Source organism: Harpegnathos saltator, unplaced genomic scaffold (genome assembly GCF_003227715.2).
Source record: "Harpegnathos saltator strain DR-91 unplaced genomic scaffold, Hsal_v8.6 scaffold39, whole genome shotgun sequence".
NCBI lineage: Eukaryota > Metazoa > Arthropoda > Insecta > Hymenoptera > Formicidae > Harpegnathos > Harpegnathos saltator.
In genome coordinates this window covers 1,465,283-1,485,839 of record NW_020230194.1, presented here as the reverse complement: position 1 = coordinate 1,485,839, position 20,557 = coordinate 1,465,283, and the positions used below count along the sequence as shown (strand labels likewise).

The window sequence follows — 20,557 nt, the reverse complement described above, 5'->3', positions numbered from 1 at the left end:
ACCGAGTTTCCCCATTGGTGTGCTAATTTGACGTCTGAACGTCAGGCACTTTGTGGACGATCGTAATTGCAGAGTGATGTCCGAGCAAGACGTTAATCGGTTCCGTTGAATGCAGCTATTCATCGAGGACAATGCTCTCTTCTTCGTGATCGAAGCAATTATTGCTAAGGATATTATTCAAACGGCGTTTCCCAACGTTCACTAGCTACTAGCACTATTGGTAACACTCGCAATACCTATTTTGCATGAGACCGCGGCAAGTAATATTCGCACGGTCTTTATGTTAAGCATTGCTCAAGTGCGTTTTTATCGAAATCACAAACTGACCGAAACGTTAACATAACGTAATTTCATCTTTCTCTTTCTCTGCCTTTTTCTTTGTTATCAAAATTCTGAGAGAAATGATCTCAACGAAGAAAATAAATCATACGAAATATATTTTTCACATCATTACTATATTATTGTATCAGATATTTTGCAACCTTCAATCTCGCTTCCTTACTATGCTATCTATATTTGATTTTCAAGTGACATAATGCATTACGAAGTTATTACGTCTCTATGAACACGTGCGACAGTGAATAATAGAAATAGTATCGTCCAGAGACTTTCAGCCATAGAACTCTGCAATTTTTCTCTTTCGTAAGTTCACTCCCTTCGATTATTTCGCGCAGTGCTGCATTACGAGAGAGGATACGAAAAACGGGGGGAAGCTGACGGTGAATTTTGAAAGAGTCGCCGACATGTGGGACACGAAATTACAAGTCCATCGTGCGCTTTGATTAAATTGTGATGTATTAGCGACGAGGTAGGGGGAGGAGGAGGAGGAGGAGAATGCGCGCATCGAAGCTCACTATCGCGAGCGCAATACAGGAAGACGCACAACCGGCGAAAAAAGCAATCACTGTGATCACGCGCTATATAATTGAACGTACACGCGTGTAACTGATATTTTTCTAAGATCCGCGTACGCGTAACCGATATTTTTCTAGATTTTTCAGGATCGCGCGGTGAATTTCGCTGTCGATGATGCTGATTGCTGAATATCAACGTGACCTTGATGTATGTGAAGTTGCACTTCAGCACTTTTCGAATTTTAAGTTTTTCTTAATTTTCTTGAGTACGCTTTGAGTTACAGAGTTGCGGAGTTATGGCATAAATGTAGCACAATACAGCACAATAAAGAAAAACTCAAAATTCGAAAAATGCGAGGCTATCAAAAATTTAGTTTTTCTTAATTTTCTTGAGTACGCTTTGAGTTACAGAGTTGCGGATTGCTGCACAATACGGCACAAACGTAGTACAATGCAGTAAGTACAATTAAAAAAAATACAAAATTCGAAAAGTGCGGGGCCAACTTCACACACGTGCGGCCTTGCGGAATCTCCGATTCTTTTCAAGCCGCGAGAAATCGCGGATTTGCAGCTGAAGGATCCTTGAATAATTGGAGACTTCCTGCGCGAAGTACGCGTCGTTTATGGATTAAGTAACGCTCGGTAAAGGTCAATTACTCGCGGTTTCGCGCGAGACAATAATCTTCCTTTTGCACAATACGCGCACGCTAATTTAGTGTGGCGACTGGAAGTGCTTCGGCTTCTCGATAATCTCGGAAATTTTCGTGCACCGCGTGGGCGCGTCTGAGCGCGCCGCTGCGTAAATCGCGGTTTTTCGCGTGTGTCAAAACGTCAGCAGAAACAATAGCGTACACGCTTAGAGGAGGCACGCACAATGTGCGCCAGATCGTAGCAGCGAGATACCGCGCGCGGAGAATACGAGACGAGAGAGACACCGGCGTCGTAAAACACGCCCCGTTGCGGAACAGCGAGAAACGGAGCGGCCGTTCTTTTTTCTCCTCTTTCTTTCTTTTTTTTTTCGCCCGATCTTGATCGCGGCATGAGTCACGTATGCGGTGTGTGTCTTACATCGCGATTATCTTTTAATATAGGATTATTATTATAAATTGCAACGATTCTCGCCAATGTTCATGCATTGGCACGTCTGCTGATGAAAACGCGTCACGTTTATCTTGGATTTCATCGCCGGTATCGCATACACGCATGACAAATGTGTTTCCTACTGTGTCTTTTCAAAGGGCCTCTTTTGATCTTGAATACGAACACGAAAATGCGCGTCGCAGAGGTAGCGCGCGCGATAGCGCTCTAATTAATGGCTCGTGTACGCGAAATTTATTCCACCTCTCCGGTATTCCGGCGAACTCGATTTTTAATTAAGTCTCCACCCGGCAGGTATGTACGACGTACGCGCATTAACAAGCCGCCGGCTCGCTCGCCACGGGGATATAAACATTTGTTGCGCTAAATTTTCATATCTGCACGCTGCTGCGCGCGGCGCGCAACGCGGTGGAACGGGTGATGCATCGCGTATGAATATTTAGATGCACCTCGTGCGCCCTCGTATACTCCGCGTATCTACAGAGTGGCCCGCGTGTTCCAGGTGTCTCTCCTTCCAGTTATATGAATTCCTAGATGAATATAAATTCAACTTCCTCCTTTTAACATCGCCGCAAGTCTTCATGACGGCGAATAAATCTTTTTCTCTTCTGTTTGCGAGAATTAGTCGAGTTAAAATTCCAGAAACAAGCCAAATTTTAATGCAACTCGATTTTCATAACGGAATAATATTTACTTAATATTACCTGGACCTGGATATGATGTGTGGTGGAAGTTTCGAGCGTTGAGTGAGAGAAGCGAAAAGTTATTGATGTCCACGAAATTGATCCGTATGCCATCGCCTCTCGCTCGTTTTCTGCTTCGAGAAATGGCGAATCTGGAACACCCAGTGTAATGTTACGAAGGGTCGTGTCGTCGACGCCGTCGGTGCGGTCGTAAATCGAGTGAGAGTTATGGCGTATTTTATAACTGATTTGATGCAATAAATTTTGTCCCCTTACGACGACGAGCCGCGGTAAGCAGCAGCGTGAGCGCAGCTAATGTTCTTCCATTTATTCGTCGACTCGATGGAGGGCGAATCGGCGACGGAAATGGGGGAAACGGAGCTTCCTCGGCGACTGAGCTTCTGCCGGGTGATGTTCACGTATCGTGGTAAGAGACAGGAAGTTGAACGAGCGATTTCCTTGTCGTTTCCTATTTTCGGCTATTGTTACGCACCTGCGAATCATTATTTTCTGTTTACTTCTGTCTATTTAACTATTTAATACAGAATAATTATATTAGGAAATAAAATTTAACATACAAATCAAAGCACCTAGTAAGATATTAACTTCTGTGTTTCTTCGAGTCAGCAAAAATGAGGATCGCAAATCAAACATTAGCGGTTCGTGTTGCACCGTGCGAAAATAACACACGTCGCCGGCGGATTTCGTCTAAGGCCGTAATCGGCGACCTTACAAGCAAAACCACGTTCCTCGAGATAATACGGCGGCGACAATCGATAAAAGTGTCGAATTCTCGCGCTACCGCGGCAACATTGTCCGCGAATCTAACCTGGAAACCAGTAGAACCGGCTCTTGTGAGAGAATCTGTTGCTCATGGGCTCACCGGGAAAAAAGGAGCAGGAGAATCGGCGAGTCAGTGAGAAAAGTAGAGAAACATAGGAGCAGAATTGTGCATTTACATACAGCGGCGCTGGACGTGCCGCGGTTTCGCACCTCTCGCGTCCCAGAGAACTTTAACCTAACACATCGTTAAATTGCGTGAAGTTGCCGATAGTCAATTTCGATGTAGGCGCTCTGCGCGCGCATCGATTTATCTGATGCAGTCGATTGCACTCGTCCATTTTGATGCCGACGGCGGAAGGGTACGGAGCATCGAATAATTGATGTGGGTGTCCTCGGCGCTCTTAACCGCAGGAGTCTTGCTGAATGCGTATGGTATGGCGTTTAGATATTACCGCAGATTCTCGCGCGCGATATTTCGAATATGTACGACGGCCGTCCACCGGCCTGCAGATTAGCCGACACGGACGATGTTGTTTTCGAGTTGTACGGTGGATCTGCGCGTGTGCGTGTACGTGTGCATGTATGTGTGCGTGAACGTGTCGGATCGTGTTTCGCGAAATGGCGTCGAATGTATTTACGAGGATTCGGCGGGCGAGCGCGCGCGCGCGCGCGATATACCTTTTCGGAGCTCCATAAAATGCGGAAATGTATTCGCGATCGCATCGGAATTAAGAGATTGGCTCGACGACGATCTGTCGGACGCGCGTTAGCTGCAGGTAGCGGTATTCGGTCGATGTGCCGGCTTTCCGACTGAGAAGTTCAAATATGGCCGCGCCATCCCGAATCGAAATTTTGATCCTACTTTCGATCTCAATATCTTACTTGATACTAATTTAAGAAAACGACGTCTATGTCTGTTTTCGACTGAATTTTTTTCGACTCGTGTCGAATCATTTCTGGAAGTGTGATTTCCAGGCGAGCGAATTTTACGAAACAACAAGCGCGATTATTCTGCTGGAATTTTGACGAGCATCTAGAATATTGCCTCACATCATGAGTGATATTTATCATTGTCGTCAGTGACACTCGTCATTTTTGCGTCGCGCGGTGTGCACGGAAGTTGCGAATAGCTGTTAATGGCTGCCGCGCAAATACGAGTTCGGAGCGAACATCGCTGTCGCGATTGACCCGCGATCTCCTCAGGTGCATCGACCGCTCGCTTCTTCCTCGGGATGAAAAACCGCAGACCACTTGTTCGTTTGTAACCGACGGAGAGGGTGACGGTAGAGAGAAGGCGTGGTAAGGAGGAAGGAAGGGAAGCCGAGAAGGTTACGCGCGATACACACCGATTGGCCCATTGCGTTTACGGCGCGTGTCGAAAATTTTTCGAGTCGATTCGAAAGTGCCAAATATCGCAATTTAACGATGAGGTGAACGGTCATCCTTAACGACTTTGCATTTTGTCGATCGGGAGTTGTCGTGCCTCATTTAACCTCAATCGTATTTCACGTTATCGTGTGGTTAGATAGAAATATGTAATTATAGGTTTTTTACGTAGAATCGTAAAAAACTTATGTCAGATGTGACGTACAAATCTTGTTTCGAAAAGTATTTACAAGCGTCGTCGCATTTAACCTCAATCGTATCTCTCGTATCGTGATATCGAAATATATAATTATAGAATTTTAATACAAATCTTGTTTCGAAAAGCATCTACAAGCGTCGTCGCATTTAACCTCAATCGTATCTCTCGTATCGTGATATCGAAATATATAATTATAGAATTTTAATACAAGATTCGTAAAAGTTCCTATCAGATGTAATATATAGATTTTACTTCAATAAGTGTCTACAGATACGATTTCGAAATGTGGAGATGAATTTTACACACGCATGCAAACGCGGGAAAAAATATAATTTATCGGTACTATTAATATAGGCTGTGTGTTCCAGTATTTATTGCCAGCACTGAAAATCTATAATATAGGTGACACAAATTATGTATTTTCAGTACTGGCACTGAATTTTAGAACACATAGTGAGAGGTTAAGGTTACGACAGCTTTCGCACCTTTCGTCTAGAAGCAAACACTTCAAGTCATAGCGATCAAGCGATATCTCGCTTCGATCGATCACGATCGATAGCGCGTGGGCGATCGATTCGCCTGACTACGCCAATGTCGCGTAACGGTCGCTCGAAGCACGGTCCGCTGCTCGCGTACTCGAAACCCATCGCTTCCTGTACCAACGGCTTTTTTCTCCCGAACGACCGGGCTTAATTAAATACCGGCAGGCATGCCTGCGAGTCTTCCACGCTGACCGCACAGAGGTGGTGCATCAAGGTTGTTGCATCGCGCGAGAATCCCGTTCGCCACCGCCGTCGCGGATTCATACGATGCAAGGTAACTTCCTACGCAATCATTTTCGGTAGGGTTAAAAGTCGCTTCTTACACACAGATTGGGAATAGTACAGAGAGAGAGAGAGAGAGAGAGAGAGAGAGAGAGAGAGAGAGAGAGAGAGAGAGAGAGAGAGAGAGTATCACAAATCAGAGGGGCTATTGTCGATTCTGTATCGCTCGGATACAGACATTGTCGAGGTCCTGATTGAGTCCTAATTACGTAGCATTTCGTTATCTTGCTTGTATCATGGCAGGTTATGTACCGAGTACAATCGTGTTTCGGTATGCTCGAAGGTACTCGAGAGAAAGACAGAGAAACCGAAAGCATCTTTTAGTAATTAATTAATTTAGTAATTATACGGGCACGGTAGAATATTTGTTGAGACATTAAACGAACAGTAGAGATATTTATAGAATTATTAAATTGAGATTAAATAAGAATTATTTAAGTGGAGATTTTTCTTGATTTTCTTTATCACATTACGGACGAGACTTTTTTTTCCAAAAGTATCGCGAGCATTGGGACGCGTTCGGTCGCATTTTGACTTGCTCTCATTTTGCCCGCGACTCTCATACGTATTCCGGACTCGTGTCGTTTCGACAAAAAGAGCAATAATCTAGTCGTACGTGCGGTGCACGGCGATCTGGTCACTCCACGCGCGAATACGCGCGGAACAGATCGCGGAGTCGCGGCGGCGACGGCTCCCTATGAATGAAATCCGTCGGTGGGCCCGCGGAGACACGTGAGACGCGAGGGAAGAGTGAGTAAGCGCGCGCGTAGAGAGGAGAACGCGCGCGACTCACGTGACGGCGCGCCAGCGGCTATCTCGGCGGGCGGCCGGGAGATGTCGCCGCGGTTGCGTAGCGGCTATTCCAAACACCTGACTGCGGCGTAGCAGTAGAGTATGGGCCGGTGTGGCGGGCGCACAGTTCTTTCAAAACGGGTAGCTCGCGTTATCAATTAACATTAACTGCGTGGTGCCTCCCTCCTCTCTCTGCCTCTCTCTCTTTCTCTCTCTCTCTCTTTCTCTCTCCTCCCCTCCCCTCCCCTCGGTGTCCCCGACCCCTCACCTGCTGTCACAGTTTCGACATCGCGTCGCGATTCATCGCGGTGGAGTGTATCATAACAATAACAAGAGTCGAACGTCGGCGGGTCTTTTTTACTCGAGGCGCGCGTACCGGAGGCGCACATGGAGCACGTCGAACGGCGCGTAGACGTCGCCCGCGATACGAGATCGTCGCCGTCGTGTTGGCTCGCTGACCGCGGCTGGAGCCACGCGTGAAAAAGCGTGTAAGGGTTTCCGCATAAGTGTGACGAATCTCCGGTGCGGTCTCGGTTCCGTCACAACGCGGTTTTCTCGGGGCGCCGAGTCGCGCGCGCGGCGGCCGCCCCCGCGAACGCGAACGGCCCTACGAGGATCGAAAAGATGTGACCGCGAAACCGCGTGCGGTGCGATCGCGGTGCGACGAACGGGAAAAATAGTGCGGAAAAGTGAGAGAAAGTGCGACAGACGAGAGGGAAAAATGACTCGCCGCAGTGGCCGGTACTCCGCGAGGACAGTGTTGCTGACGTCGTTCCTGCTGACTTCCGTACTACTGGTGCTGGCGACCGAGGACACCGCGACCTTGGAGTACGACGAGCCCCTTCCGGCAGCCGGCGATCGTCCGCATGTTGATTCAGGTAAGTCGAATTTTTCTTTTCATTCGTTCTCTCGGCACGTGTCAATCGTTCATCTCGAATGCTCCATTGAAAAAAGTCATGTTTCAATATGGCGCGGCGTTCGGGGAAAAAGAGTGGGCAAGATGGCTGACCCTTGGACGTCGCGGCTATTTTTTCAACCCGCGAGCGCGCGATTCTGTATATTTATTATTGCTCGACGATTTCGTAGCGGCTTCGTTCTAATCGTCGTAATGTGCGCCGTTGAGATAAAACGTCGTAGGAAGAAACGTAAGATGAAAATAGGAGTGAAAAACTGAGATAAGGGGATGGGCTTGTTTGGGAGGAATATCGATACGTCCTCTTTAATTTGACCTGCCGATACGGCATAGCGCGCATTGTTTACATCAGCGACAATGGAGCATGAGAGTGAGCGTATACGAGGAGCAACAAAAAACGAGGCGTAACCTTTTCATCGCGCGCTGCGGAGAACGTAAGAAGTAAGGTTAAACGGAGAATCACGTGGTAACGGATCGATGTTTATGCGACTTTCTCGGAAGAGATTTAATCGTGCATTGATTGTAAATTTTCTTCTTCTTCATTGTCTGATCGGTGATCGAAATAACAACAAATTGCTATCCTCAGTTTGTTATTACCTTCACTTAATTTACGGTCTTATCTGTGCGAAATGATACGTCCGTTTAAAAATGTAATAACATAGAAAGGTGAAAGGACATTTCACTGCGTTTCTCGTCCACCACCGTTCTTCCTCTTTCTCATCCTCGCGCGGAGACTATACTCTCCGCAGATCATTGCAGTGACGGTGAATGCCTGAACTTTGTTGCTCCTCTCAGCTTTGCCGATGAAGAATGACCTTTGCTCTCGGTCGCTTCTGTGAAAGTACGCTCGTGCATCCGCCATCGTTTCGCGTCAACATACTTCGTAGGATTCACTGTGAATCGCAAAAATAAGGGAATTTATCATATCTGTGATACAGCGAGCCTATTTGGCCGGAATTAATTTATTCCGAAAAAATATACCGGAAATTTATTTCAATATTTCTATCAAGATCCGAATTAAAATATTTCTATCGTAATATTTTTATATTTCTATATTCTTAAATTGAAGAAAATGCGTAAAAAAATATTAACACCTTAGCTCCGAAATCGGCTAAAGTATTAAAATATTTTTACAATGTCGAGAGATTTAATTGGACACGATTACGCGATTGAATACATGACGATGCATCACGATTTCATTTTTACAATCTTCTTCATCATTTCGTACACAGATTTAATGCAAACTCTCGAGCTCATGTTAATTCTTTATTTCGCTTTTCAATCTCGATGTCTTGCAAGATACGTATAGAATATTTATCAATTGGTTTCACTCTCTTAAAAATCGCCAGGCGCTATTAACTTTGCGACATGCCAGCTCCAGTAGCGCTCCTCAAGGCGCCGCCGCTACATCGCGACGTGTATAGTATCGCAATTAAGCGATCCGTTAATGGACTCGGGTCGGTTTCCTATGGTGTTTAGGAATGCGCTCATTGTCGGGCCACGTTTGTCATCGCCGTTGCTCGATCAGATCGATTAATTCGTACGCGCTTAGAAAGGCGGAAGCACGTCTCATCGTGTGCGCGCGCGCGTCGATCATAAAACCGATGAGCCTTCGTCGCGATCCCGCCGGGAGAGTGCGAATTAACGTCGCGACGACGCGCTTTCTGTTGGCAGCCGAACGAGAACGCGCCAGATAAGTGTCAATGAATTTTGACACGGCCGGCCGGCCTTTTTCCGCGATGATTGCGTTTCGCGTTAGATCATCGTCAGCGCGGCGATTAGCACACTCGGACACGCCGCGGCGTTAGGAAAATACCGGAACCGCCGCCGTCTCGCGACGTGTCGGAGTTAATTGAACCGTGGCCTCCAGAACTGACAGACAACGGCTTGTTAGACTTTTTTCGCGCGCAGGCGATCGATATTTAAAGACGGAGAAAGCAAACAAACCGGGGGAAAAGAACGACTTGTTCACAGCTCAGTGAGTTTATCGCGCCGCGCGATAATCCGATTAATTATTGGTCATGGAGCCTCGTGGACCAAAGCCCCGCTATATTTAATTTACGTTTTTTCTTCCTTCACGAGATCCCTCTTTGCCGAGAGAATTTCTACACGGAATCATCATAGAAGGAGATATTTTCGGAAGAACTTGTTTTAAAATACGAGTAAAGCTCTTTTCTCCGCAATTTTTCTTCGTTTACGTGGAAAAAAAAGGTGGCTGAATTAGCGCGATGATGTGAACGAATGCGGTTCGGTCATAAAAAGCGGAATTTTTTTCGACTTTTTACAAGCCGAATTTCTGTTTTAAGATCCTGAAATTTGTTTTCCTTTGACCAAAGCGCGTTTGGTTCGTTCGTTCGTTCGTCATCGTCGTTAATCCAACCGATGATTTGTCTTCGCGTAGCTAAATTATTGTTTTATCTCGAGATTGAAGTAGCTGAAATAAAGAATACATATATCGAGTATTCCCGATGCATCTGTCCATCTCTCTCGCACTCGGGGGTGAATAACTTTCCGCGAATCGACGGCGGATCGCGCTGCGACGTGCGACGATGTGTCGTACGACCAATGCATATGCATGCACTCGGGGTGCGCAGGAGACGTTCCTGGCATCGATTCCACCATGTAGAGTCCTCCTCCGATCAACCTTGATGCGAATGATACGCGTACGTGTCGAGGCTGCTGTTAAAAGGCGGGACTCCGTACGAACGTGGCCCGCGGATAACTGTTCGCGCGGCGTGCCCCGCGAGCACGTTTATTTAACGACCGCGGGATTTACGATTGCTTAATGTTATTTACAACTCATAAGGCGATCCTTAATGAATCACGCGATGCCGATTCGGCGCGATACCGGTTCATAAGACCGGCGCATCCGCCGAATTTAACGGCCACGCCGTAGTTGCTCCTTTCTTTGCGCCACCAACCGTGCACTCGCATCGACGTCGTGCCTCTTTTTGATGTTTTCAAGAGGCACACGTCATTAGCCTGTATTGTACTGCTCCCATATTAACGATCTCTTTATTGCGCTTTTATGATATTTTTGTTATATCAATAATTGCTGCATTGATTCACTGGTTTCGACGGAACGAGTTATCGGCTCTTCCTTCGATTGTGCTTAAAGAAGGGCAATAATTTATTTATGACGATAATTATCTATGAATGAAATCAGATAAATATAAATGGTAAACGATAAAAATTATCAGCAATTACTTTATGAAATTGTGACGAAATTTTCCACTACAACGCAAAATCGATCGAGATATGAAATATCTCTATCGGCCCCCATAAATAATAATTCCGGGATTGTAAATTCTAGATTCTAGATTATAAATTTCTGAAATTCTCGCGACGTACGAGATAACATTTTCGCGTTTGAGTTTATCTCTAGTAGTCCTCAATTACTCTCGAAACATTCTGGAAACACACGTGAATCGCAGGAACTTAATTTTATTCGAAAATCGATTCAGGTGGATATTAATTAGAAACGCGCACGAGGGAGGCAGAGGCAAGGAGGATAATCGTGTAACGGCGGGAATTCAATTTATCTCGGACGAGACGCGTTTCGTTTCGGGTTGCAAGTGTGGTTTCCCTTCACGGCTTTCGATAGCAGGATTTATTTTATGAGATACAGCCGAGGCGCAGGGCCTTATCAGGACTACTGCCGCGCCGGCGTTCGCTCGCGTGGCTCGGCAGGATCGCCGCGCGAGAGAATAGATTGCAATAGGATGCAATTTTCTAGGAAGATCCAGGATGCCTCGGCGCACACGCAATGTTAGATAACTGTGTGAGATTTAATTAAGATTAAACTGCTCGACGGGACTTGTTCGCGATCGATCCTAATCATGGCTGCGAAGTAATATATATTTTTTATGTGTCCCTTATACGATTTCGCAACGTTTCGCCGTCGAAAATGTCGCGCGCGTGTGAGGCGATATTCCTCTCGCGAAAGCGATATTTCGGTATTTAGTCGTTCAGCTGCATTAGAACTCGCATGAGGTAACTGAAAACGATAGACTGATCGGAAACTTTCCGCAGAAATCTTTTATTCGCTCGGATTTTCTGGTTGATTCTTGCTTCTTCCAAGTAATGAAAAATTTTGCTACATTAAGGGAAGATCCTGGTGTAGAGGATCGGGAAAATCGATGTTTTTTTTCGCTAAGTAGCTAGCTTTCGATCTGTAGAATGTGCTCCTAGAAGTCTAGTTGCGTATTCGAGGCGTAATTTGCTCTTTGGAGCACATTTTGCGCGAAGGTATACGGGCGCGCAGCAAAAAGTTCAGTTGTAATAACAGTGTTATAAAGCATATAAGGGAGTAGACGTTTTTTAAAAATATGTAAAATGTAGATTCCGGATAAAAGTTAGTTGACATTGAAAATAACGCGTGACGATGCTCCGGATTTAAGCACAAAAGTCGACGAGGAGTTTTTTCGCTGTTGTTAGACATAATACAATAAAATCCTACTACCAAGTAAAATGACATTGCGGCCTCCATCGATTTGCGGTAGCGTTGCAGAATTATATGCAGAAAGATAACGCTAATCTTTTTCCCAAGAGGATCTCGTCGGCTCGACGCTGACTCGTTCGCAATATCGTGATGTTTATTACCGACGCTAAGTGCTTCACGCAACGTTTTTCAAGGCCCCATTTCGAGCGAGGACCGAGACGAAAATTCGCGTATTGATTTACGCCCGGCGGACCGTCGGAAGATTTAGGAGCTGATAATCTGTTCGCGTTGCAAAGCGTATCTGAAATTCCGGCGGCGGCGGCGGCGGCGGCGGGCCACCGTCTTCGTTTTTGAAGAAAATTTACGATCTGACCAGAACGCGTTCGGTCACTCCTACCCGGTGCGAAGGGTGTAATTTTATAACCGGTCATAATTAGAGACATTAACTCGCTTAGGATCCTTCACTCGTGCGCTCCACCGCTCTGCGAACCCTCTTCCAGTGTTGCGCGGCCATTTCGCTCCCATTATTATGCCAGAACAATGAATAGTTAAAATCTCTTTACTGCCGCGCGAACCGGGCGAGAGAGCCTCCTCCGAGCGAGCGAACTGCGGGCGGATTTCATGGAGGGATCCCGCGTGCTTCCTCTTCGCCTCCTTTCTTTACGGTTCAGCGTGTCGAAATGTTGTCGCAGCGCGTTGCAGTTGTTGCGTTTGTTCTGCGACCGAAAACGTGAATATTAGCGACGTGAGCGCATTTCTTCAACGTGGAGGAAATGACGTGGAGAAATGCGCAGAAAATCCGAGGAATCGCGATTCGCGGTACACGGCGTAAAAAGTGCCAATCTTCACGTAAATGAATCGTTTCAGTCTTCTGTCGCCATAGCAAAAGAATTGTTAACGTATACGTTGATAATATAAGAGTAATGATAAAGTTAATGAAGCATGTGTGTGCATGTGTCGCGTTTTTTCTTTTCGTATAAAAATTTCGCGATCGAGTCTCGGTGCAGTATATCGATGATTTATGCCGTGTAGAAGCGCACCCTTGTCTGCTATTAGGCGGTTTAACGCCGACGAGCGAGTTGAATTCCGACGAGAATTCCACGAGGTGTAACCGAGGAAACAGTTATTTTGATTATGCAAGCGCTGGATAAGTGCTGTCTGCATGAGTAACAGGCTTTTTTGCTATTTTTACGATCGCGTCATTGTCCAAGAGCGACTGCTTTTTAATTCACTTGAGACCCGAGTTGGGGCCGAGTTTTTGGTGCGGCGTAACTTCTCGCGAATCACGCAGAGCGTTTCGATATAAAGACCGACTGCAAACAATTAGCTGGCGTCAGGCTTTTGCGAAAGAAACTCGCGAGGCGAGCGACGTCGTCGCTCGTTTCGCAATTCGCGACGTCACAAGTGCAGGATCGCAGGCACTTGGTGCCTCGCCGTGAAATCTTGATCGATGACGTCGGAAGCGAGAAGATATGCGTTAAAAATTCTTGCGGATTGCATCGAAGTAAAGAGATATATCCACACGGAAAGAAAAGTTTGTAAAACGCGCATGGTTCTTCATTCGTCGTCACATTAATTTCACCAAACTTTTCCCCCGCACAAAATGATATTTGCAGTCGAGCGAGCAGATCCGTAAAATAGCCCGAACACCTTCCTGTTTATTTTGACAGACGATAAATAACCGTAAAATTAACGCGACGTGCAATCCACTTTTTCCCACTCATTTTTTTTCTTCGTAATTCTGTCACGTTAATTTTACGGTTATTTATCGACTGTGTCGCAGCAAGAGGAAAGTGTTGGCTCTATTTTGCAGATCTCGATTGATTATCACTTGTCACTTTGCAAGTGTTAATATCTTTATTCCAACGCATCTTGCGAGACTGTTTAGAGGGTTATTTTCGTTTCTGACGTTACATTAATCAAGATAACTGCGGCGAGGAAACAGGAGCCTGTAATATCTTTCGCGATTTACGTTGGGAGGTTCTCTCTTTCGACGACTCTCGCTCGCTAAGCGGCAGTAATCGAGTGCGAAAATCAGGAAGCGCGTTTACGAGCGCGGAATTAACGGAATTTCAGTCACCTCGCGCTAGTTTCGCGTCACGAGGCGCGCGATATCGATATTTTTTCGATCACTATCAGCAGACGGAGGAAACGACTATTTGGATCACGCGAACGGCAAACACTAGACCGCTCTCTCCTCCTCTCTTCCTCTCTCTTTGTTTTTCGCGCGTACATAATAGCGGGATTCCGACGCCGCGGGCGCGGAGAAAAAAGGAACCGCGGTGCGCGCGGTTATCAACGCGCTGCAACTCGGCATCTGGCCGTGGTAATTATCCGTTTCTCTCGCAACCCTTCCGCTCCCCGCGACGCGGTCGCCCAGCTTGGAAGCTGGAATCTACTCGACGACGCATTTTCTTCAACGCGCGGTTATTCCGACTGGAGCTTAAATAATGCTCGTTACTTCGCACGCCGTTAAAAGTATTTCATCGCCGGCACAACGGCGCATAACCGGTGGCGGTAAACGCATTCTCGCGTCGCCGTTAAACGTGTGTAATAAGGGTATCCGCGGGGCAGGAAAAACGCGCGCGAGTCGCGTGTTCAGCGCCGAAAGAGAGAGAGAGAGACAGAGAGAGAGAGAGAGAGAGAGAGAGAGAGAGAGAGAGAGAGAGAGAGAGAGAGAGAGAGAGAGAGAGAGAGAGAGAAAGAGAGAGAGAGCGAGAGAGAGAGAGAGGCGTCGAACTCGACGAGACTGGACTCGCCTGCTCGGAGGGAAGAATCTTTTTGTCCCATTGCTCTTTTTTATTATTTACAAGCGCGGACTTGTTTCTCGAGGCGATTAACGCTTCCGTCGGCTGCTGGCCGCTGCGCGCTCGAAAGTGTTTCAAGGCGCGGGAATCCTTCGTCGACGTGCGGGCGACTCCTGCTGCAATCTTATATTATTGACTGCTTGAATTTACATGAAGCTTCGCCTGAAATAATTTCAGAGAAGATTCAATCTCGCGCGATCTCCGGAGATTCCGGAGTCTTCTTGTTAATTTCTTATTTTTCACGCGAAGATCTCACAGGATAGGAGGGAGCGCGATTACTTACTGATAACACTCTCGCGGTGCAATTATTGTTCAATGACGGACGAGTGTTCCTCCAAGCTTTTTAATAAGCGAACGATTTGTTTTACGCGCATGTTTCGAAAACGAGGGATGAGAAGGGCTGCGCTGGAGAAGAAGAATGATCAGCTGCGCGCTATTTATATAACCCTTCAATTATCTCTCTGCCATTAGAGACGTAAGTGAGCCTTTTGCATGACGAGCGTAATAGGGACGACCGTACGCGCTAATTAAAAAAGAATGCGAGGAGTAGTGGGATGATTATCGGCTGGCAGTCGGCCATGCCACAGGTGAACGTAACCCTCGCAGCATGCTAGGTACTTACACGGAATGAAGAGGTGGGAGCTGCGCGCGTACTTTCTCTCTCTCTCTCTCTCCCTCTCCCCCCCCCTCTCGTTCTTTCTTCCTTTACTATGCTAAGCCGGCTCTCTAAAGCGGAGAGGTCCTCACTAGCATTTCGATGAGACTCCGCGCGAGACCCGCTGTGGGAACTGACCGCGGCTCACGTAATTATGAAATGCAATTATGAAATTCATATCGGCCGTATTAAAGCAGATAATTCCAGCTTAGTCCGGCAGTTACAATTCGCTTCTGCGACGATTAGCCGACGAAGTAACCGCACGAGAGTCATTAACTATTTATAGTCCGAACTGTTGCCCAACACGCGCGTACGTATCCTCTTCATTAGGAGAAAAGGAGGAACGTTGAAACGTCTTATGGACAGCGCGCTCTCTCAGGATGTTCGACGGACGAGATATGTGCAACTGTCGTCCGGGAATTAATTTACCGCGCGCGAAACTGGATCACTGGTCCCTCGCGAAGTCCGCAATATCGTGATGGTAATAGACTTCTCTTTCACATCGCAACGACGACTCGTAAGACACAGTCCGCAACCTGATCCGCAACGTTCCGAATCCGAAAGTATCCGCGAGTCTGTTTAAATTAACCAAAATCAGAAGAAACTGAAATTCATTTTATCGATTCAATTTAAGTTTGTCTAAGCAAAAAGAACTGATTTAATTATAAATAAGAAATCTATCAAACGATTTCTCTTTTCGTTGTGCGATGCGATTTCTCACTGCGATGCGAATATTCACAGTAATGCTCGTGATATTTCATCGATAATGTTCCAATTAAGAAAAAGAAATCGAACGACATATTTCTAAACGTACGGCATCTCTAAAGAGGTAAAACTTCGAAGAGTTGCACGGAGAAAACAGATCGGCGGGCTTGACGTGATGACGAACGAGCTAGAGCGCGTTTCGGTTGAAAATTTCCGCTTGTGTTACCAAACGAATTTGATTTCGAGATTTTCCGAAATTCCGAAATTCCCCTTCAGCTGAAATCCCTTCGATCATCCACTGTCATTCAGCCGGCCGGTCCCTCCTTTCTCCGTGCAACACGAGGCAAGAGTTGTGAAATGAAATTTTGCCAAGCCACGTCGAGCCGGTCGAGCCGACGTCCTACCGGCGAAGGGTTAACGGACTCGCACGCAGCATATGGGCGCATAATAGCGAGGATCGCTGCTCTAAAGCTCTCGCGGTGTAACGCACATGTGTAACAAGCCGCATACACGTGCGCACGTCGCGCAGGTGAAGCGGACGGTGCGCGCTCGCCATTTTATATTACAGAAGTTAGCCCCGCGTCTCTCTATCTCGCGATAGACTCTGGCCCGTCACGCGCGGCTTCTCTATACGGTCTGTGTCATTATCCGTCATTACGCCGTTGGACAACGGCGAGAAACAGCTCCGCTCTCGGATCCAGCGTGTAAAATTCAGCGGCCGATCGCGTCGCGGATCCGCGCGGTGCGAGCGACGTGCGATGGTCTCGAGCCTGCAATACGGTTGGTTTAGGGCTAGTCGCGCGACGGCAACGTGTTATTTTCGCCGGGATTATCTCCGCGGATCGCCCTGACTTTATATCGTCCGGCTCCGTGAATGAGGCGCTTTTTTAAACGCCGGCTTCTACGAACGGAGCTTTGCGCGCGTTTCCACCTGTCGGGATAATGGGAACGTGAACGTCTCGGACAGTGGGACGAATCCGGGCTAATAATTACAATGAAGATGTTGATGCCGCCGCCAACGCGCGGTCGTATGAAATATATTTCCGCTCGCGGATCTTAGGAACGTTGATGATATCGTTCGTTGGCAATGTAATTGCAGGTGTTGTCTACATAATTACAGGTGTCGCTTAATAATCATTTAAAAGACCAAGTTATTCTCGGGGAAGTTGTATTCTCTCTCTCTCTCTCTCTCTCCCTCCCTCTCTCTCTCTGTCCTTCGGAATTATCCATTTCTCAGTTGTACCCGTGGCAAACGCGCAGGATCTCTCTTTCTCGCGAGATGCGAGGGGCATTAAAGTCTCCTCCCGACAAGATTCCTCTTCGTGTCCCTCGTTACATCGCGACGGCCGAGAGGCGGTTGTTGTATCGGTGATACCGATGATTACGCGGCCGAGAGCGCGCCAGGAGACGATCCGGGCTCGCCCGCGTCTCTCTCGTGGACGATGTTTTGTTGCGCTCGGTGAAAGTCCTTTTCGTGGTCTTTTTCGCGCTCGCGCGCACACAGCGCGGCGGGTAACCCGGAGAATTTCCTGATTCCCTCGACCGACTGAATCCCGCGCGCGTACGAAAGGGAAAGTCCGGAGCGCGTCTCAGATGCTCCAGGAAACAACGTTCGCGCGCGATCGCGATTTTTCCGGCGGCGGAATGATCGTTTCTTCCCTCCCCTGCTCCTCCTCACCGTTCTCTTCTCCCTCGGTGTGGCGGAATACTGATGGAAGTGTCAGGCAAAATGAATGGCGGATGGGTGATTATTGGCGCGCGCGCAGTTTTTCCCATCGCGACGACGGTGCAGTCTCTGCTGGATGTATGACGCTAATTCATCGGGACGACGCTAAGTAATCGCGTTCGAAATTGCACAAAGCGCCAGTTGTTTGCTTTCTAACATTCGTCATCGAATTTAGGTTGATGACCGTGTATTGATGTTTCCCACGGGAAAGAGAGAAAGCTTCGTGCTTCTCATTGAAGAGAGTAAGGATTGGTCGAATTAACGTGACTGTGTGTGTGTATGTGTGTGTGTGTGTGTGTGTGTGTGTGTGTATGTGTGACCGAATGTGCTTCGATCGAAAGAAACAGATTTCTGGTTGTTGGAAACGAATTTGACTCGTAGGAAGCAGGAAATCTGTTTTGTTGAGCGAGATGCATTCGGCTCGTTCGTTATCACGTCGATTTCACCGATCTTTTTTTTCCGTGATGAAAAAACGAGATACGTATATTATTGCTTTCATTGAAACTAAACATATACGTCATTTTAAGAACTCGAGTGTTAGTTGTAATAATACTTGAATCAAGAAGACTTATTGGAATTACGATGTTGTTAATCAGTTCCATTGATTAAATAGCATCTTCTTCCGCGAGCGAATGAACCAAACATGTTTTCGTTGAAGGAAACAGGATTTCTGACTCTTACGGATCAAATCTGGTTGTAAGATATAAAAATTTCATTTTCTTCGACCAAGACGCGTTCGATTCGTTCATCGTCACGTTGATTCAGCCGATCTATTTTTCGTGCTAGAAAAGCGGGGTAGAGACGATCAATTTGTCTGTTTTATTTTCGCGCCTAGAACTTTATGTGCACTTTGACGGACGAAGAAATGTATTTGAGATTTTCTCACAGAAAATGCGCATGATATCGAGTGGTATTGATGTGGTAGAGCAGTGGGAAAAGATTATTGGATCGTCGCGCGAAAGTGCTCACACAGGCTGCATTCTCGTCTAATCGGAAAGTCGGTTAATAATTTGTCGGCGAGTCGCCTATCGATACTATGCTCGCCCATAATTGTGACGATTCCGAACAGGTTTCCAGGTTGTGCTCGCGAAGGAAAAATTCGTCGCGGCACTGGACCGCGCGTTTCTCGGATTGCGAGCGCGAGTAGAACTTGAACTCGAACTCGAACTTGAAATCGAGACCGGCTCTCATCGCCGGGAGCGTCTTGTTGTAGCGCGACTTTCACCGTGAATCGTTGGTTTTGATCATTTTTGCGATAGGGTTTTCAAGGTTAGTCTTCTGGAAAATCAGGAAATTAAATCACCACAAAGAAACTGTGCGTACCGTGCGTTTTTTTCAAATTAAGATCATTATCGCGTGTTGTGCGTCAGAAATAAAGAGTCGGTGCTCTTCAGCGGCGATTTCGTAAGAAAAGATAATTGAAAGAATACTTACGTCTACATATACACACTTGTGAAAAGTGTGTGTATGCTATCAAAAGTGTGTATATGCCGCGTATATCTTTCGTCATGTTTCCTTCTTGAAGCCTGACAAAATTAATTGGATCAAAGTAAATTAAATTCAATACGATAAGATATATATTTGCCAATATTTAGGGAAACAATCTCGACGATTAATTTCATCGATATAATGAGACGTAGGATATGACATGTCGGGCGGGAAAATTTAATAAACGAGCGCATGCACGCATGCACGCACGAGACAGGATACCCGACAAGACAGGAAAAGTGACAGCCTTGAATTCTTTTTTCGGTCGGTGTTTTGCGATCGGGGAGGTCGTTCGCGAGCCAACGGAGCGTGCGTGCGTGCGTGCGTGCGTGCGTGCGTGCGTGCGTGCGTGCGTGCGCGAATTCGAGGGAGGAGATCGAGAGCTCGGGTGGAGAGCGAACCGATCCGCATGCCGACTATATTACGGCCGCGAACCATCCATCAACCGGATCGGAGAGCCAGACGAGCAAAAAGCTCGCGGACTCGTCTAAACCGATCGCTACGCTCTGCTCTCTCACGGTCGTGTACGTCCGCTCGTTTCAGATAACGCTGCGACCGCGTGCGTGCGTCTCGTCTCTCGTCCGCTCTTTTTTTCACTGCGCGCATACGCGCCTTACGCATGCATGCATACACGCGTGTGGCTGCCTCCACGGCCACGATGGAAATGTTGGCTGAAATAGGGGGCATGATAGATGCGGGATCGGCTGTGACGAGGGTTCACTTCTTAATCGGGAAGAAAACAAAGCAATCGCCGTTGTGAAAATGCATCGACACTATTGAGGGATGCTGAATTTTTCAGCCGCATCTCTCTCACGGGCGGATCTTAAATCTCGGCTTTTATTTCGTAGACTCGAATTTACAGTTCCGTGTTAATCTGTCTCGATCCTTTTGGTCATAGCTGCAGTTGCAACGCAAACGCGATGAATGTTTGAACTTCCTGTGGCATATATATTGCCTAGCGCGGGATCTAAGGAATTTTCTATCATTGAAGATTCTACTGTAAGTCCGAATATATAGTCTGTTGTTGGTTTCGTGTAAAACCAGTAATAGCTGCAGGTTGAGAGATGAGATGATCAGCCGGGGAACGAGCGCGATTCTTATTACGTAGCAGCGGATTTAGCGTAACATCGCGCGCCGTTTACCGCGAGAGAGCATAAATTATATCGCGCCGTGCAGCTCCTCGCACCGGTTTCCGGAATGAGT

The 20,557-nt window shown here is 46.9% G+C and overlaps 1 protein-coding gene and 1 long non-coding RNA gene across 3 annotated transcripts in view; one reads left to right on the top strand and one right to left on the bottom strand.

The window, feature by feature from the left end:
* Nucleotides 1–1,213: 1,213 nt before the first annotated feature.
* Nucleotides 1,214–4,186, bottom strand: LOC112589058 (uncharacterized). The gene is made up of 4 exons (XR_003113224.1): nucleotides 3,214–4,186; nucleotides 2,912–3,128; nucleotides 2,657–2,787; nucleotides 1,214–2,560 (listed from the first exon to the last, which is right to left on the bottom strand). It is a non-coding gene; the product is annotated as an uncharacterized LOC112589058 (long non-coding RNA).
* A 2,515-nt stretch (nucleotides 4,187–6,701) lies between these two features.
* Nucleotides 6,702–20,557, top strand: part of LOC105181748 (PHD finger protein rhinoceros) — a 291,086-nt gene continuing 277,230 nt past the window's right edge. For both annotated transcript variants that reach the window (XR_003113221.1, XM_025300857.1), the window contains exon 1: nucleotides 6,702–7,497. Coding sequence is in view for 1 of the 2 variants with exons in the window: in XM_025300857.1 (XP_025156642.1) it covers nucleotides 7,341–7,497 (157 nt within the window). In the remaining variant the exon portion in view is untranslated. The remainder of the gene's footprint in view (nucleotides 7,498–20,557) is intronic.